This window comes from Hyaena hyaena, unplaced genomic scaffold, assembly GCF_003009895.1.
Source record: "Hyaena hyaena isolate Hyena2069 unplaced genomic scaffold, ASM300989v1 scaffold_1671, whole genome shotgun sequence".
In the NCBI taxonomy this organism is placed as follows: domain Eukaryota; kingdom Metazoa; phylum Chordata; class Mammalia; order Carnivora; family Hyaenidae; genus Hyaena; species Hyaena hyaena.
This window is the reverse complement of record NW_024082306.1, coordinates 171,964-188,005: the sequence shown is the minus strand read 5'-3', so window position 1 is coordinate 188,005 and position 16,042 is coordinate 171,964. Positions and strand designations below refer to the sequence as shown.

At 42.1% G+C, this 16,042-nt stretch overlaps 1 protein-coding gene across 9 annotated transcripts; it reads left to right on the top strand.

Moving 5' to 3' along the window:
* The first annotated feature begins 219 nt into the window (after positions 1-219).
* SEMA6D (semaphorin 6D) lies at positions 220-14,756 on the top strand. Of its 9 annotated transcripts, none has more exons than XM_039224567.1 (18): positions 220-373; positions 780-891; positions 1,451-1,511; positions 1,611-1,673; positions 1,782-1,883; positions 2,108-2,198; positions 2,682-2,801; positions 3,498-3,586; positions 4,327-4,544; positions 4,654-4,785; positions 5,094-5,249; positions 5,342-5,515; positions 6,322-6,462; positions 6,558-6,635; positions 7,113-7,174; positions 7,534-7,590; positions 9,055-9,222; positions 11,027-14,756. In XM_039224567.1, exons 1-18 carry the CDS (start codon positions 265-267, stop codon positions 12,313-12,315), a joined length of 3,222 nt encoding a protein of 1,073 aa, XP_039080498.1. In that variant the 5' UTR covers positions 220-264; the 3' UTR covers positions 12,316-14,756. The 9 variants fall into 9 exon arrangements, with proteins under 9 accessions (XP_039080498.1, XP_039080497.1, XP_039080496.1 ...); XM_039224566.1 differs by having other exon boundaries at positions 7,074-7,174; positions 9,055-9,210; XM_039224565.1 differs by having other exon boundaries at positions 7,074-7,174.
* Positions 14,757-16,042: the final 1,286 nt, after the last annotated feature.

The window sequence follows — 16,042 nt, the reverse complement described above, 5'->3', positions numbered from 1 at the left end:
AAACCTTCAGTATGCTCACCAGATGCTTTAATCGGGCCTGGCGTGGCGCCATCTTTTGCCTGTGTTTTCAGAGATACCTCACCCAGCACTGCCAGGATTCCTGGCTGGAGGAGGGCACTGGAGAGAGCTGGCGGTGCAAATGGAGCTAATTACAAATGAGAACGTTTCCTCGCACCATAGAGATCTTTCCAAATTGTTTCTGTTTTCCAGGTAGCCAAGTGGGATTTCTGAGGAGGGGCTGCTCTGACTTCACCTCGGCCCACCATGAGGTGCTTCCTGCTCTGTGCCTACATGCTGCTCCTGGTGGTTTCCCAGCTGAGGGCAGTCAGTTTTCCCGAAGATGATGAGCCCCTTAACACAGTCGACTATCACTGTAAGTAACTTTAAGAACATTCCCCTTTTCTGAGAAGGGAGCTTTTTTTTTGGTTTTGATTTTGTAGGTGTTATTTGTTTTTAGAAAGAGAAGGGTTTTTTTTTAATGTCTAATCGATGTTTTGCATATTAATGTATCCCTAATCATTCCTTAGTGTTCAGAGAAAGTGGGACAGCTTTGTTGGCTGCTTTTCTAAAGCACCCCATGTGTAAGTTATATATTTCCAGTTAAAGGAAAAAGACCATTTGCTCACATTCCCCTTCTTATATTCATTTATATTCAAGACCTTAAGAGAGGAATTTAGTTAAAACCCTTCTACAACTAGTATATACAGCTAATCAATGCTGTATATTGATTCTTCAGCTCCATAATCCTGACTGATGGTTTAGCCCATTTTTACTTGCAGATTCAAGGCAATATCCGGTTTTTAGAGGACGCCCTTCAGGCAATGAATCCCAGCACAGGCTGGACTTTCAGCTGATGTTGAAAATTCGAGACACACTTTATATTGCTGGCAGGTAATTTTCCTCTCGTTGGTTTATTAGATTAAAATTCTTTTCTCTTGTGGTGCTTGCATTAATGTGTCCAGTTCATGAAAAACTAATATGTGATTGTGATCAAAAATTGCAAGTAGCCAAAAATATTCACTGAGAAGAGGCAGTGTTGTGTACCAGGAACAAAATACAGAGCTAAAGCCTTCAGCGGTGCTGTTTTATTACTGCCATCAAGAAATCATACACCATTCGTTATTCCTAAAGCAGCAGGAGAAAAAAAACCTTTATTCGTTTTTTAACTTGGAATTATTCAAGCAAATATTAGAAGTATGTCTATGCTAATACCAAGTAGCAGTTTGACCCATGCCTGAAGAGAAGAGCGTTCTTTGCTCTCTAACCACGGCCATATATAAAAGCATCTCACTAATGAAAAAGTACTTTTTGTTGACTCCGTGGGAGACAGAGAAAATCCAAATGATCTCCAAAATACAGTAAAGGCAGATCTGTAAAAATAAAACCAGAAGCAGCAGCTTAGCATTTTTATGCATTCGCATGATATGACGTACAGCCTTGTTTCCAACAGGGATCAAGTTTATACGGTAAACTTGAATGAAGTCCCCAAAACAGAAGTCATACCGAACAAGGTGAGTGAGTGATATGTATTTGCATTCCCTCAGAACTTGAATAATGTCCAAAGTTTTTCAGTTAAAATACTGAACTTTGGTTTCGCCTGATTACTACAGAAACTGACGTGGCGGTCAAGACAACAGGACCGAGAAAACTGTGCTATGAAAGGCAAACATAAAGTAAGTGAAACAGACAAGTGTCTGCCAGAGTTCGTCTTTCTGTGGGCTTCATCCCATAATGTCCGCCTAGGGAATGTCTAATATTAATTGAATTATTACTTGTTTTAGGATGAATGCCACAACTTTATTAAAGTATTTGTCCCAAGAAACGACGAGATGGTTTTTGTATGTGGTACCAATGCATTTAATCCCATGTGCAGATACTATAGGGTGAGTATATTTCATATGGTGTGCTTTCTGTATCAACATTTCTTTTTCCTCACTGCCATGCTGTTAGAGCTGAATCCTTTCTGCTATAATCCACTTATCTCTAATGCTATGGGAGAATAAAGACAAAATTCTTCAAATAGAATTTCAGTACAAATAAAGCAGCCTTGCCTTCAAACAGGTACATTGAACAGATGTGACACTGGCTATTTATTTTTCTTTTATAGTTGAATACCTTAGAGTATGACGGGGAGGAAATTAGTGGCCTGGCAAGATGCCCATTTGATGCCAGACAAACCAATGTTGCCCTTTTTGCTGGTAAGATCCTTTAGTGTAATGAATATAAACGATTAATGACATTGAAAGAAAGAAAGAATTTAAAGGAAGAAAAAAGCTCATAACTGGAGTAGCTATCTTGACATAGGTGTGTCAGAGTCTAGGAGCTATGAAAACGAGTCTCCCAAAAAGAGGAATTAAAAGTGAACATCTGTCCACTTGGCTGACACGTGGCTGACACGTGGCTCTATTGTTAACTAGGCCAGTGACCCTGAATAAGTTGCTTAACTTTTCGATACTTAGATCCCTCATTGATAAAAGAAGGTGATACCAGGGGCCAACCTGTCACAGCTTGATTATGAGCATCAGATCTAGCTTTATTTGTATACATAGGGATATATATAGGGATATACATTTGTATACTTAGGGTAACAGGTGACAGCACTCTGAAGGAAAGCGCTACATAGGATAACACACTATAGGATTATTATGGTCATCTTACCCAAACTGTGACTCTGGTTTCAGATGGGAAGCTGTATTCGGCCACAGTGGCTGACTTCTTGGCCAGTGATGCTGTTATTTATCGGAGCATGGGTGATGGATCTGCCCTTCGTACGATAAAATATGATTCCAAATGGATAAAAGGTACCTCTGAAAAGCAGGGTTGTGCAATTGCCAAGGGTGGTGGGATGGCCAAGTGGGAAGAAGAGCCATGGCATCAGGAGGCTCAATGCATGACTTTATATTGCTTACTGAGGCCACGTACAAGTTGTTTCAGCTGTGAACCGGGGCATTGACAAGGAAAGAGGAGACTAGGAGCCATGCCGGGAAGGTAGATTCATCTACGATTTTTTTTAGTGACTTCAAAAAAGAGAAACCTCATTTCTGTGTGCCAATGAGCCTACCTCTAAATGCGCGTAAGGCTCCTGCTCCACGCCCACCTACCTATCCTGCAGAGTTAATAGCGAGAATCGATTATTTTCGTATCTGCAGAGCCGTCCTCTTCTTTGGAGGCCAGATATCAAGATTTTTTTAATTCTCTGTGTAAGAAGTTTTCTTCCCTAGTTAAATAGGTTAATGAATAAATCTGTTGAAACAAAGACCTTTGCTGTAGTTCAGTTCCCGTAGGCTTTTTACAGTCCATTAGCTGACATTAAAGACTCTGGGTTCCTTGAAGCTTCCACACACCCGTACCGGAACTCCTTGAGCTCACTGGTGGATTGGAACTTGCATTGGCCTGTATGTAGCCACGCAATATCTGTCAGTCATGCCTAGCACGTGGGGTCTTCTGCTAATTGAATTCTCCTTTAGGAACCAGTCTGTTTTCAATTTCTCTTTCAGAGCCACATTTTCTTCATGCCATAGAATATGGAAACTATGTCTATTTCTTCTTTCGAGAAATTGCTGTAGAACATAATAATTTAGGCAAGGCAAGTATATGAACTTGAATCGTATTATGGTCTTGTACTGCATGGAATCGAGCCTGCTTCGGCAGAGTTTTGCTCTCTGTGTATTTCCCAGCGCTCAGTGCATTTAGGGCCAAGTGCAGAGAAGGGAGTTGCTTATCATGAGAGTAATTGCTGGAAAACACCTGAACAATGGCCAGGGTGAGAACAGCAGCCTTGGGCCTTGAGAAGGTTTCATTTTTTTTTGTCACTACACAGAGTGTTCTTCAGGCACCCTTGAGCTATGGATGCTTCTTTAACACTTTAGAAATCTATTGGTAGTTTATTCTTTCTCAGCGTCAAAAGACAGAATGGAAAGTAGAGGCCCCTTTTCAGTTTTGAGTGCTTCAGCAAGAGCCCGTGCAATTTGAAAGCGTCACAGCATCGTTATGCCAAGTTTAAGGACACATTTCATTGACAACACAAGAAGCAAGGTGGGAGGCAAGGTGTGGGAGTGGTTTGCGTTCACCCCGGCATTTCCATAGCTCACTTCTTGGGGAGCTTCTTTGGCAGAATAGGAAAGTGGCCTTTTTTTTTTTTTTTTCCATACAGGTAAAACTAGTTTACATTCTAACTGCACAAATGCCTAGAGAGAAGATTGCTAGATTCGTTGGAGCCAGACATATCTTTAGCATTTTTGTGTCCCTCCCTTAAATTGCAGCTTTTTGTTTCCATCCCCCCTCCAAGCACATAACCCTGTTGCTTTGCTTTTGTCCCTTGGGCAGGCTGTCTATTCCCGTGTCGCTCGCATATGTAAAAATGACATGGGTGGCTCCCAGCGGGTCCTGGAGAAACACTGGACTTCATTTCTGAAGGCTCGGCTTAACTGTTCTGTCCCCGGAGATTCATTTTTCTACTTTGATGTCCTGCAGTCTATCACAGACATAATACAAATCAATGGCATCCCCACTGTGGTCGGGGTGTTTACCACACAGCTCAACAGGTGAGGCCAGATCCCTGGCACTTCAAAAGCTGTTCTGTGCTGGCCGAAGGGACCCAAGAGTGGGCCTGCAATTGTCTGATGCTCTTCCTGATGGTCTCCCCCTTTTCAGCATTCCTGGTTCTGCAGTGTGTGCCTTTAGCATGGATGACATTGAAAAAGTATTCAAAGGACGGTTTAAAGAACAGAAAACCCCAGATTCTGTTTGGACAGCAGTCCCTGAAGACAAAGTACCAAAGCCAAGGTAAAGAAAAAAGACAGAAAGTGGTTTTGTCTTTAACAAAACCCTCTGGTCACTGGAAGCATCCATCCTCAGAGAGCAGGGGGGCCACCCTCCCCATGCCCGAAGGAAGTCCCTGGGCAGCACTGCAGACGAAGTCCGTAAACACAGCTCTGTGTGGGTGAATGTGGAGAACCCACTGAGCGCAGGGAGAGAGCCCTGCTCCTTGGTTTCGCTCATTCTCCTTTCTTCCTTGGCCTCTTCTTTCAGAATGGACACTTATTCCTTAGATACAGTTTGTGAGGGTAAAAAACACACTGTTTTCCTTTCAGGCCTGGCTGTTGTGCAAAGCATGGCCTTGCTGAAGCTTATAAAACCTCCATCGATTTCCCTGATGAAACCCTGTCGTTCATCAAATCCCACCCGCTAATGGACTCTGCTGTCCCACCCATCGCCGATGAGCCCTGGTTCACGAAAACTCGGATCAGGTAAGATTGCAGGAAACAGCAGCCCCCCACCATCGAAGGCCCTCTCTTCCTGTCGGCCTCCCCCCTCTGACTTGGCATACCTCCTCTGGCAGGTACAGACTGACGGCCATCGCCGTTGACCATTCTGCTGGGCCGCACCGGAACTATACAGTCATCTTTGTTGGCTCTGAAGCTGGCGTGGTGCTTAAAGTTTTGGCAAAGACCAGTCCTTTCTCTTTGAATGACAGCGTATTACTGGAAGAGATTGAAGCATACAACCACGCAAAGTAGGTGTATTTTACGAGAATGCTTTTCAGCACTGCTCAAAGCTTTCCGGTGTGTGTTTCATCTAGCAATTTCCTTTCAGTCCTCGAAATTAGCAGTGGTTTGGCATATTGAGCGTTTTGGGTTTGTTTTTGTTTTTTTCCCCTCACTGAAATAAATCCTGAGTTTGTTGTTCTTCCTGAGTCCACAAGGGCTAAGATGGTGGGCAGTTGATGAGTTTAAAATAATTCAGCCCCCGTTGCTCACCCGTGGGCGATAAGAACATGTTAGCACCACCCCCGATCCCTTCCAGGTGTATTTCAGGATGCCACCTGCTGCAGACAGTTGGTTGCAAGTATACACAAGCGCACGCATGCACTACAATTCTTCCAGCCTCTGATATAAAAAAATAATCGGCCACTGAAACAAACAAGAAACAGGTGACAGAAATGGAGCAAGGGAGCCTAAAGAGAGATCCAGAAACATCTAGCATAGCAGAATTTAAGTGCATTGAAACACTGTCCTTTTTCTTCCCTGTAGTCTAATATGGTATTCCCAAACATAAGTTCCTTTTGGTCACCAGAATAGGAAAGCAATAAAAAAAACTCTGTGTCCAACCTGAAATTTAACCAACCGTGCAGAGCATCAGAAATCAAACCACAGAATTATCACTTCCTAAACCATGTACCTACCTGGTTTGCTACTGAGAATATTCCTTAGGATCCCTCAGCTCTTAGTAATTGCAAAACCAGACTCCACTTGTCTTGTATATTTCATGTAGCTTTTGATTTACTAAACATATGGCTTCAAAATGCATCCCAAAATACAGGTGTAATGCTGAGAATGAGGAGGACAGAAAGGTCATCTCATTACAGTTGGATAAAGATCATCACGCTGTGTATGTGGCATTCTCTAGCTGCGTTATTCGCCTCCCCCTCAGTCGCTGTGAGCGTTACGGATCCTGTAAAAAGTAAGCCGATGGTTCTTTACTTACCATGAGTCTTGTAGCATCTTGACCTTCAATGATGAGAAAATCCAAGTTATGTTCTGTTTGGTTTTATACAGGTCTTGTATTGCATCTCGGGACCCATACTGTGGCTGGTTAAGCCAGGGGGCCTGTGGCAGAGTGACCCCAGGGATGCTGTAAGTATGCTTTGTCACATTAGCTGAGAGCTTCTGAGAGCTGTCTCTGTCTTCTCCAGGGTCGCTAAAGCTAGAAATGTTAGAAGAATTTCAATAATACTACTTTTGTTCTTTTCTTCCTTTCTTACTTTTCTTTCTTTCTTTTCTTTCTTTCTTTCTTTCTTTCTTTCTTTCTTTCTTTCGGGAGAAGTAAAAAAAGGAAAATCGGGAGCTGTTAAGAAGGAAGGGAGATCATAAACAGTGTAATGCTTCTGGGAAATGGATGAAGAGAAAAAACAATTCTCTCTCCTCTCTTAAACATTTTAGTGGCCAGATGTTGAACAGAAAGGCTCATTTTAACAAGCTGTGTTGAAATGTCCATTTTTTCTCTCTGCCCATTCTTACTAATCCGTCTGTGTTCTTGATTCTGCTCTGGTTGTCACTTGTGTCCCTATGAAGGCTGTTAACTGAAGACTTATTTGCTTTCCATAACCACAGCGCTGGAGGATATGAACAAGACACAGAATACGGCAACACGGCCCACCTAGGGGACTGCCATGGTAAGACCGAATCTTCCTTTCCCGGCCGGCAGTTCTTTTTAACCACATTTGCACGTGAACATTATTTTACAATCAGCCTTTTTAAGACTCGGGACACATAACCACCTAGCATTTAACTTAAACTTCGCAAAAGCTGAGCTGTTTGGTCATGGGGATACAGTAGAGAAGAATCTTACCTTTTTTTTTTCCTTCACCATTTACAATTTTGTAGAAAATCTAGAGAAAGGTAGTCTAACCAGTAGGTTAATCATTTTTATTTCTAGTCTTTTCTTTTGACTTTTTTAGTTAATTGGAATTCATAAAATTTTGCTTTCTTTTGGTTACTTTTTACTGATTACTTGTTCCTTTAATTCTTTTAGAAATTTTGCCTACTTCAACTACACCAGATTACAAAATATTTGGCGGTCCAACATCTGGTTAGTTTTTTTTAATTTTTTTGAATTAACAACCTTTTCTTTCCTTCAGTTCAGCATTTTCAGCCCCCTCTCCCCTCCTTTTGCGCAGTTTGGCAGCCCTTCATGTTTCTGCTTTGACTCATGATCCCACTGATGGTACTGAAAGACTTTTTCTTACTCAGCACTCCTTCCCTGTGTAGCATGTTAACAGCTCATCATTGACCAAGGCACATCCCGTACGAAAAATCGAACGGATTCACATAGACTGCATTCCAGCTGCACGCCCGCCCCCCCAAGCTTTCTTCTCTCTCACCCTTGTGCATCGTGGATGTTCCCTCTGGCCATCTGTATTCAATGGATGGCAGAATTTCATTATTCCCCCCCTTCTTTCCTTACCTTTCCTAAGACCTAGTAAACAAATACACATTTCCCCAAAATGTGTATTTATACATTTTAGACATCTTTTTTGAATGGTTTGTGGGGATCCTGGGAATCTTGGAATGTCGTGGTCTCCGTGTTGTGACAAAGGCTGCCGTTGAATGAAGCCGGTATCTGACGTACTAAGGTGCTCGACGCCCCTCTGTGTGTATCTGTTCTGGAGTCCATCTGTGACCATCGCACCAGTCTGATCGGGGGTCTCCAGAATTTTAATCTAAAACCCTATGCTTACTTTCTGAGGGCAGATCTACTTTGTGGAAATCAGTAACACACTTGCTAAGTAAGAGGTTACGTTCCTTCCGGTCCTATTGCTGCTTCTAAAACTCACAGCAGGTTCATTCCTCAGAAGGGAGAAAAAGGTGGCAGGTCTTATATATCAGATCGTCCATATCCAGCTTATAAATGCCATTTCTTTTGCGTGAGTTGCTGCTAATTCTTTGGAATAAATTCCCCCAGCATTTTGAAAGGTACAGGCAAGGTTCATCCCTGCTTCGGTGCTTTACCATGGATGGCGTGAGGCCTCAGTGCACAGAGGGACGGGAAGTCCGTGCTAAAGCAGAGCAACCTGCTTTATCAGGTCAAAAACCAAGCGTTGACATGGACATAACCAGGTGTTTCCTGATGAAGTTACACTGTAGGTTCCCCAGTGAAGGATACAGTCCCCAACCATCCATGGAAATCCTTTTAAACATACGTAGAAAAAGAAAGGAAATGATGCAATCTCACAAAATGACGAGAACAAAGCAATTAATCTCTGGGATTTGTATTACCCGTTCCGTGAGGGTCATTAATCACCAGAGGGGCTTCAGTAGGAGTGTTTTGAATGTCTTTAATTTTGGAATCTGCTTAATACATCTTTTTTTGTTAATTTTTAGTTTTTTTTCTCTTGAAAGAGAGCAATTTGGTGTAGTCTCTTTGGATGTGTATTTATGAAATCATAGAACAGGATTTCTCATAAAATTGGCTTAAACTTTACTTTAAAATGCAACAGACCGATCAGAAAAAAAAAATCTACCCACGTTAATAAAAATCTGTTTGCCACCACAGACATGGAGGTATCTTCATCATCTGTTACCACAATGGCAAGTATCCCAGAAATCACACCTAAAGTGATTGATCCCTGGAAACCTAAACTGACGAGCTCCCGGAAATTTGTAGTTCAAGATGACCCAAACACTTCTGATTTTACTGATCCTTTATCAGGTATCCCAAAGGGTAAGGCCTCATTAGGGAACTCATCTCTCGCTGAGTGGAAACCTGATTCCTGATATCTCTAAGGAGCTGGTGGACTTAGGGTTTCCCGGAGGTGGACTGAAACAGAGCCCTGCTGCTGTTCACGCCACCTCCGCTGGCCACTTTCTTCCCACTCTGCTTTCTGTGCTTGTATCGGAGTGCATTCCTTAACAGATGAAAGAGGTGGGAAGCTGTGAAAGAAAGAGGTGATGACGTAGCCACTCAGACAGTCGCATCTGTGTTGGTTTCTGTCTGAAGACACTTGAGAGTCTGCTCAATGTCAGAGAATTTCTAGGGCCACCCCAACACCATCAAAACACAAAACTCATTAATTGCAAATATCCTGATATCAGATGTTTTGCCTAAAAGCCTTCCCGAGCCTTCTGTTTAACTTCGATTCCAAATGCAATATGAAAAGGATATGCGAGGTATTAGTAAGTTGCTTGAACTTACTAATTTCTTACAAGCAAGAAGACCTAACAGAGTACTTGTCCATAACTATCACTTTCTGCCCTTAATAGAAGCAGTTATACAACAGTTGCCTGTACACGGTAGCTTATTAGACATCTTACTCTGGGGGGGGCGGGAAATCTATTCTTTGGTGCTTAGTAAACTGTGGTATCAGGTTTCCAATCAGTTTTTATGCCAGTGCATTGTCATTTATGATTTACATCTGTTGATTTGGGTTTTATATGTTTTCATTGTAAGCAATTTTATATCATTCTTTCTGTTTTATTTTCTTTAGTAATAGCATTTCTTTCTACATTTCTTTGTCTTTTCCAGTGACATTGAATGCCATAATCCCGAACATTGATTAAAAACAACTAATGTCCAAAGGCCTTAGTACTAACCTAAAGCAACAGAACCTTCAGAATTCCTCTGACTTATCTTATACTGGGATAACTCTGCTTCTAGCATGTAACAGACTTGGATACCTCTTAAACTAACATTTCCTGGATTGACTGTTAGATGTCTGTGGTTGCATTAAAAATCCCAATAATTATAAACTAATTCACTCTTCTTCTAGTCTAACTTAAATATTTCTTAAATAGCTCAAGACAATTGGATAATATTACTTAACTGATACATATTAAACTTCGTTAGACTGTCTGGATTTCTTTCATAACAGGCAATTCAAGACTACTTCACCTCAAGGTGGAATGAAAAAAATGATCAAAGTAAACATGAAAGTCCATATTTTAGCTAACAATGGCCAAGCAGGTGCTTTTAGTTTGTGAACCAATTGTGTGTCTTTATTCTAGTTAAGATAGCATCAATATATTAGTGTCATTATTTCAACATAAGTTACATTTATGCCGATCCATACATTTTCCTAATTCCAGCAGTTGCCCTTTAATCCTGATTTGTGAATTAGGAGAAAACCATGAGATGCAACATTTCTTGAGCTTAACATTGGCCATTTAGAAAATACATACTTTCTAACTCTTAATTTTTAGGCCAAAAAAAAAAAGAAAAGGAAACAAACCTTGGAGTTTTGGAAGTTAGTTACTACTTACAAGGATTTGGGGGGGGGGGGAAAGACAGGCACGTACAGATCAGTGGGAAATCAGAGTTATCCTGGCATTTGCAGTAATCCTATATGTCTCTGGGATCCGATCGTGATTAAAGAAAAATATATACATGGACTTTTAGAGTCTTCCTGACCCTCCAAGCTAAGCATAAGGACCGTGTGAAGGTAGTGATGGTTCACAGGAAGCCGTTTGCTGGCTGATATTGTCACAAAGAAGCCCCTCACTCAGATTCTTTTCTTGTGTGTCCGTTGCAGGTGTGCGCTGGGAAGTCCAGTCTGGGGAATCCAACCAGATGGTGCACATGAATGTCCTCATCACCTGTGTCTTTGCTGCTTTTGTGTTGGGTGCGTTCATTGCAGGGGTGGCAGTATACTGCTATCGCGACATGTTCATTCGGAAAAACAGAAAGATTCATAAAGACGCAGAATCTGCCCAGTCGTGCACAGACTCCAGTGGAAGTTTTGCCAAACTGAATGGCCTCTTTGACAGCCCGGTCAAGGAATATCAACAGAATATCGATTCTCCCAAATTGTACAGTAACCTGTTGACCAGTCGGAAAGAGCTGCCACCCAGTGGAGATACTAAATCCATGGTAATGGACCATCGGGGCCAACCTCCCGAACTGGCTGCCCTCCCGACGCCTGAGTCTACACCTGTGCTTCACCAGAAGACCCTGCAGGCCATGAAGAGCCACTCGGACAAGGCCCACGGCCACGGGGCTTCAAGGAAAGATACCCCCCAGTTTTTTCCTTCTAGTCCACCACCCCACTCCCCATTAAGTCATGGGCATATTCCCAGTGCCATTGTTCTTCCTAATGCTACTCATGACTACAACACGTCCTTCTCAAACTCCAATGCTCACAAAGCTGAAAAGAAGCTTCAAAACATTGACCATCCGCTTACAAAGTCATCTAGTAAGAGAGATCACCGGCGTTCTGTGGATTCCAGAAATACCCTCAATGATCTCCTAAAGCATCTAAATGACCCAAATAGCAACCCTAAAGCCATCATGGGAGATATCCAGATGGCCCACCAGACCCTAATGCTGGATCCTGTGGGGCCTATGTCTGAGGTCCCACCCAAGGTCCCTAACCGGGAGGCATCGCTGTACTCTCCTCCTTCAACTCTCCCCAGAAACAGCCCAACCAAGCGAGTGGATGTCCCCACCACTCCTGGAGTCCCAATGACTTCTCTGGAAAGACAAAGGGGTTATCACAAAAATTCCTCCCAGAGGCACTCTATATCTGCTATGCCTAAAAACTTAAACTCACCGAATGGTGTTTTGTTATCTAGACAGCCGAGTATGAACCGTGGAGGGTACATGCCCACCCCCACGGGGGCAAAGGTTGACTATATTCAGGGGACGCCAGTGAGTGTTCATCTGCAGCCTTCCCTCTCCAGACAGAGCAGCTATACCAGTAATGGCACCCTTCCTAGGACGGGACTAAAGAGGACACCGTCCTTAAAACCTGATGTGCCACCAAAGCCTTCATTTGTTCCTCAAACCACTTCTGTCAGACCACTGAACAAATACACTTACTAGGCCTCAAGTGTGTGCTGTCCTCCGTGTGGCTTTATCCTGTCCGTGTTGTTGAGAGGATGATGTTGTAAGGGTCCCTTAAGACAAGAGACTCCCTTGTATTTTAAGAGAACCAAGTGGCCAAAGAAACTCGTTCTAACTTTGGCAACATCAGAACTTGCCACATGTAGCTACTACAGCAAAGCTTCTGTGTACTTACCTGAAAACAAAGGAAGGTGCTGGTCATTCCATTTCTTTTGTTTGAAGCTAAAGAGATGGGCAGCTCCCGGGGGCTACCTTACCAGTATAGAGAGCTGATACAGTACTCAGAAGAAATCTGTGAGCAAATACTTGAAAATGGGTTCAACTTAGACTACCATGATGTGTGGTCTTCCCATTAAATGTGAACATTTTAATTGTATGCATTCACCTTGCCTCTTGCACAAATGTCAAAAAACAATGGTAATGTCTCAAAGAAATGAACTTGTAGATTACCAAACAATTTGCTAAAACTCCAGTCTTTGACCCAAACTGTAGCATTTTTTTCAATGGGTGGCATTTTTTTCCGTGCCACCAATGAACTGTGTTGCGTGTGTGTGCTTGTGTGTGTGTGTGTGTGCCTGCATTGTGTGCGTGTGCGTGTGTGTGCGTGCGTGTGTGTGTTCTGTACCCACGAGGATTTGTTCTGGTGCCCATTGCATCTTTTGTGCTATGGACTTGTTTACATTGCGCATGACTGAACAAGAGACAGTAACTTCATCCCACAGCAGTCCATTGGGTTCGGCTTTGAGAGAGAAATAAAATCAAGGCTGATCTGACCGTCAGAATGATTAACTTGACTTATATGGTCCCCAATGCCAGAATGTAAGAGTTCTAAGTAATTTTGTGCTGCTATTCATTAAAACTTCTATTACAGTCTTGCCAGCTTAAGGAGATAGAGATGTAAAGAGGGATCCTTGATTTATCCACCAGTATTCAGTAGTAAAATTTACCTGTCCACTGTGAATCCAAGCCTGACTCACTGTATTTAACCTTGGACACACTAATAAGGTTTTATTTTGATGTTGTTTGGTTTCTCCCATGTAGTATAATTTCTCTTCGTTTAACTCCTCCTACCCCCAAGATAAATGAACAAAACAAAACAGAAGACAAAGGAAGGAAGTGTGAAAGCGATTGTAATTGGCCTAAGAGAGAGAGTCTATGAAAACCGAACAGTGGTGCAATCATGTTGTCTATGTTGTGTTATATGAGAGTTTTCTTTGAAGTCATGCAGGTAATGACAATATACTGTAAATATTACATGTGAGTTTACCTGAATCTGTGCATTTTGTGCCTTATTCATGAGAATGATAGAAGTACTAAAATATGTCAAGTGTTTTCAGTATAGCACATCATTTGCCGAGTGCCAGTTGTAAATGTTTTTCAACCAGCACCTGAAAAGACTTTTAAAAAAATTGTTAAAACAACCTAGAACAATTAATTGTGAAACAGTCCACCCAAATAGCAGCATTACGTCCTTTGCCATGACAAACATTCCACTCCTGCTTTCCTAAGGATGAAACAGTGATAATGTGAAGTCAAATGAGGTTTCTCAGGTAATGTGACACCTGCGGAAACCATTGAGTCATTTATCGGTAGTTTTTGCAGAAGCCACTTACAGCTGATTATGTGTGATCCTTATGCAGTTAATATGCTGCACACCACACCATGGTTTATTGAACCTAATCTAGAAAGTATCAAGGCAGAGGAATGCTCCTGACTTAAGTCAGACAAATAAGTTCAACTGATTTCTTGTGATAACACTGATGATACATATGACTTGGGGGAGGACGGGTTGCAGAAGACCAGAGCATTTTTATACAGAGTATAGAGTACGGATAGAGTTATTCTTTTCCTTTGAGAATATTGCTTTCTAAAGAATGTGATTCCCTGAGATCTCTGGAAGCTCAAAAGCTAGAACTTCTGTTCTCGAAACACTTCAGCTTTGCAACTAAAATATTACAGATTAATCATAAATTAAACCAACCAACGATAAACACTACTCAGTCCACCGCCAACAAACACGTTTGAATTCACCTTACCGATATTAATCCCTGCGTGCGGAAAATGGAGCAGTAACTCTATGTGAACCCAGATAACATTTTGTAACATTGTGCTGCCTTGTAGTTTGTAATGTGAGTTCAATCAGTATTTATGTTGAAATTTCTAACATAAAATCTAGTCTCTATCCTGTTAATTTAATTTTTAAATGCTTTATCCATTTGTGCAAAGGTAAACACAGATTGTATCTTTTTTAATGGTACGGCATAAAAAGTAACCCTAAAGTGAAGTGGCTCTATACTGTTTTATAGAGTACTTTAACATGTATAGATATCTTGTAAACTTGTATTGTGGATGTGTAAATAATATGTACTTTGGGTTTTTAACACCGCATGTAAAGTCAAAATAAAATATACAAATCATTATACCCTGCCTCTTGGTATTGAAGAGGTTTATGGCTTAACCATGTTTTAAAAATATTTTATAGTCCATCAACACCAGTGAGAGTTTCTTTTAAAATGTACCAGAATATCCTTTTCTGGAATATTTGCTATTTGGTCAGGGTTAGACCACCATTGTCTTCGTGGAAAGCTGATACTGAAAAACTGAGAAACGAGTCCGAATACCAGATGAGTTATGCTGATCAGCAGTCAAAGGCGTGAGGCATACGTACCAGTGACTCACCTCGTCTGTATATCTAGTTCAGCAGACATTTTCTAAATTCATGATTTGGAGTCCCACGTGAAAATTTTAATATCGTTTTAGTCCAAAATTATAGCTGACAGACCAGGTTCCTAGGAACATTTCTTGCTGTTTGGTATTTGGCATTTCTCAATTCATTGTTTTCATTGAATAGAATATATTAAGAGATACGCTCCCTTCATATTGAAATGGAAGATAAAACCGTGAATCCATTTGCTCCTTTGCTCAGCACGGAATGAGTTGGCGGTCGCTGTCATGGCCTCTGGTTGGTGTTGAGTGTGTCACGAAATTTCCGGGAGAGACCATGGGAGTGTTTGTAGCAATCTCTATGCTCTTGCTTCCAGCTGCTGCTCCTGACTGAAGCCCATCTCTACCTCCTCCCGGGCCAGGTTTTCTCCAAGAGCCCCAGAAGCAGGAGCCGCCGTAGTCCTGTCTAGGGCTTTGCTCTCTTTCATGATCTCATCTAACTTGGAGGCTGTATTTTAATATTAGTTCAGTGGTATCCGGGGTCCTTTTTCACTCCTATGGTGGCTCGCTGTCATCTAGAGATGTGAGGAAGGGGCTGCAAGGATCTTCCCATGTGAGGAAAAGTAGGTGGGAGGGTGACTTGCCCCTTTTGACGGCTGGTAGGCAGCAGAGCGGTGCCGCAGGTCATGGAGCCTGCCTTGGCACCCTGAACCACCCCCCCCCCCACCATTGCGGGAAGTCTGGGTCAACCTGTACACCCTTGCAGTGCTGGAAAAGAAGGGGAAGGTGTTTTCCCACTCCACTCACTTGCAGAAGTTGGTTTATGACTCAGCTCTTGGACAAATGAAGGAGGGAAGAGACAAGGGAATTGTATTTTCAACCTTGTTTCTTCCTGGGCTCCTTGAGCATTGGATTCTCTTTTTCATTCACATTGCCTGTTCCTATTAAATTGGTGTTTACTATACCTTTTGGTCATCCTGTTTTTGCCGGGTTCAGTGATTTTTTTTTCCCTTCTACAACGTGCATCTTTCTCCTCCCCCTT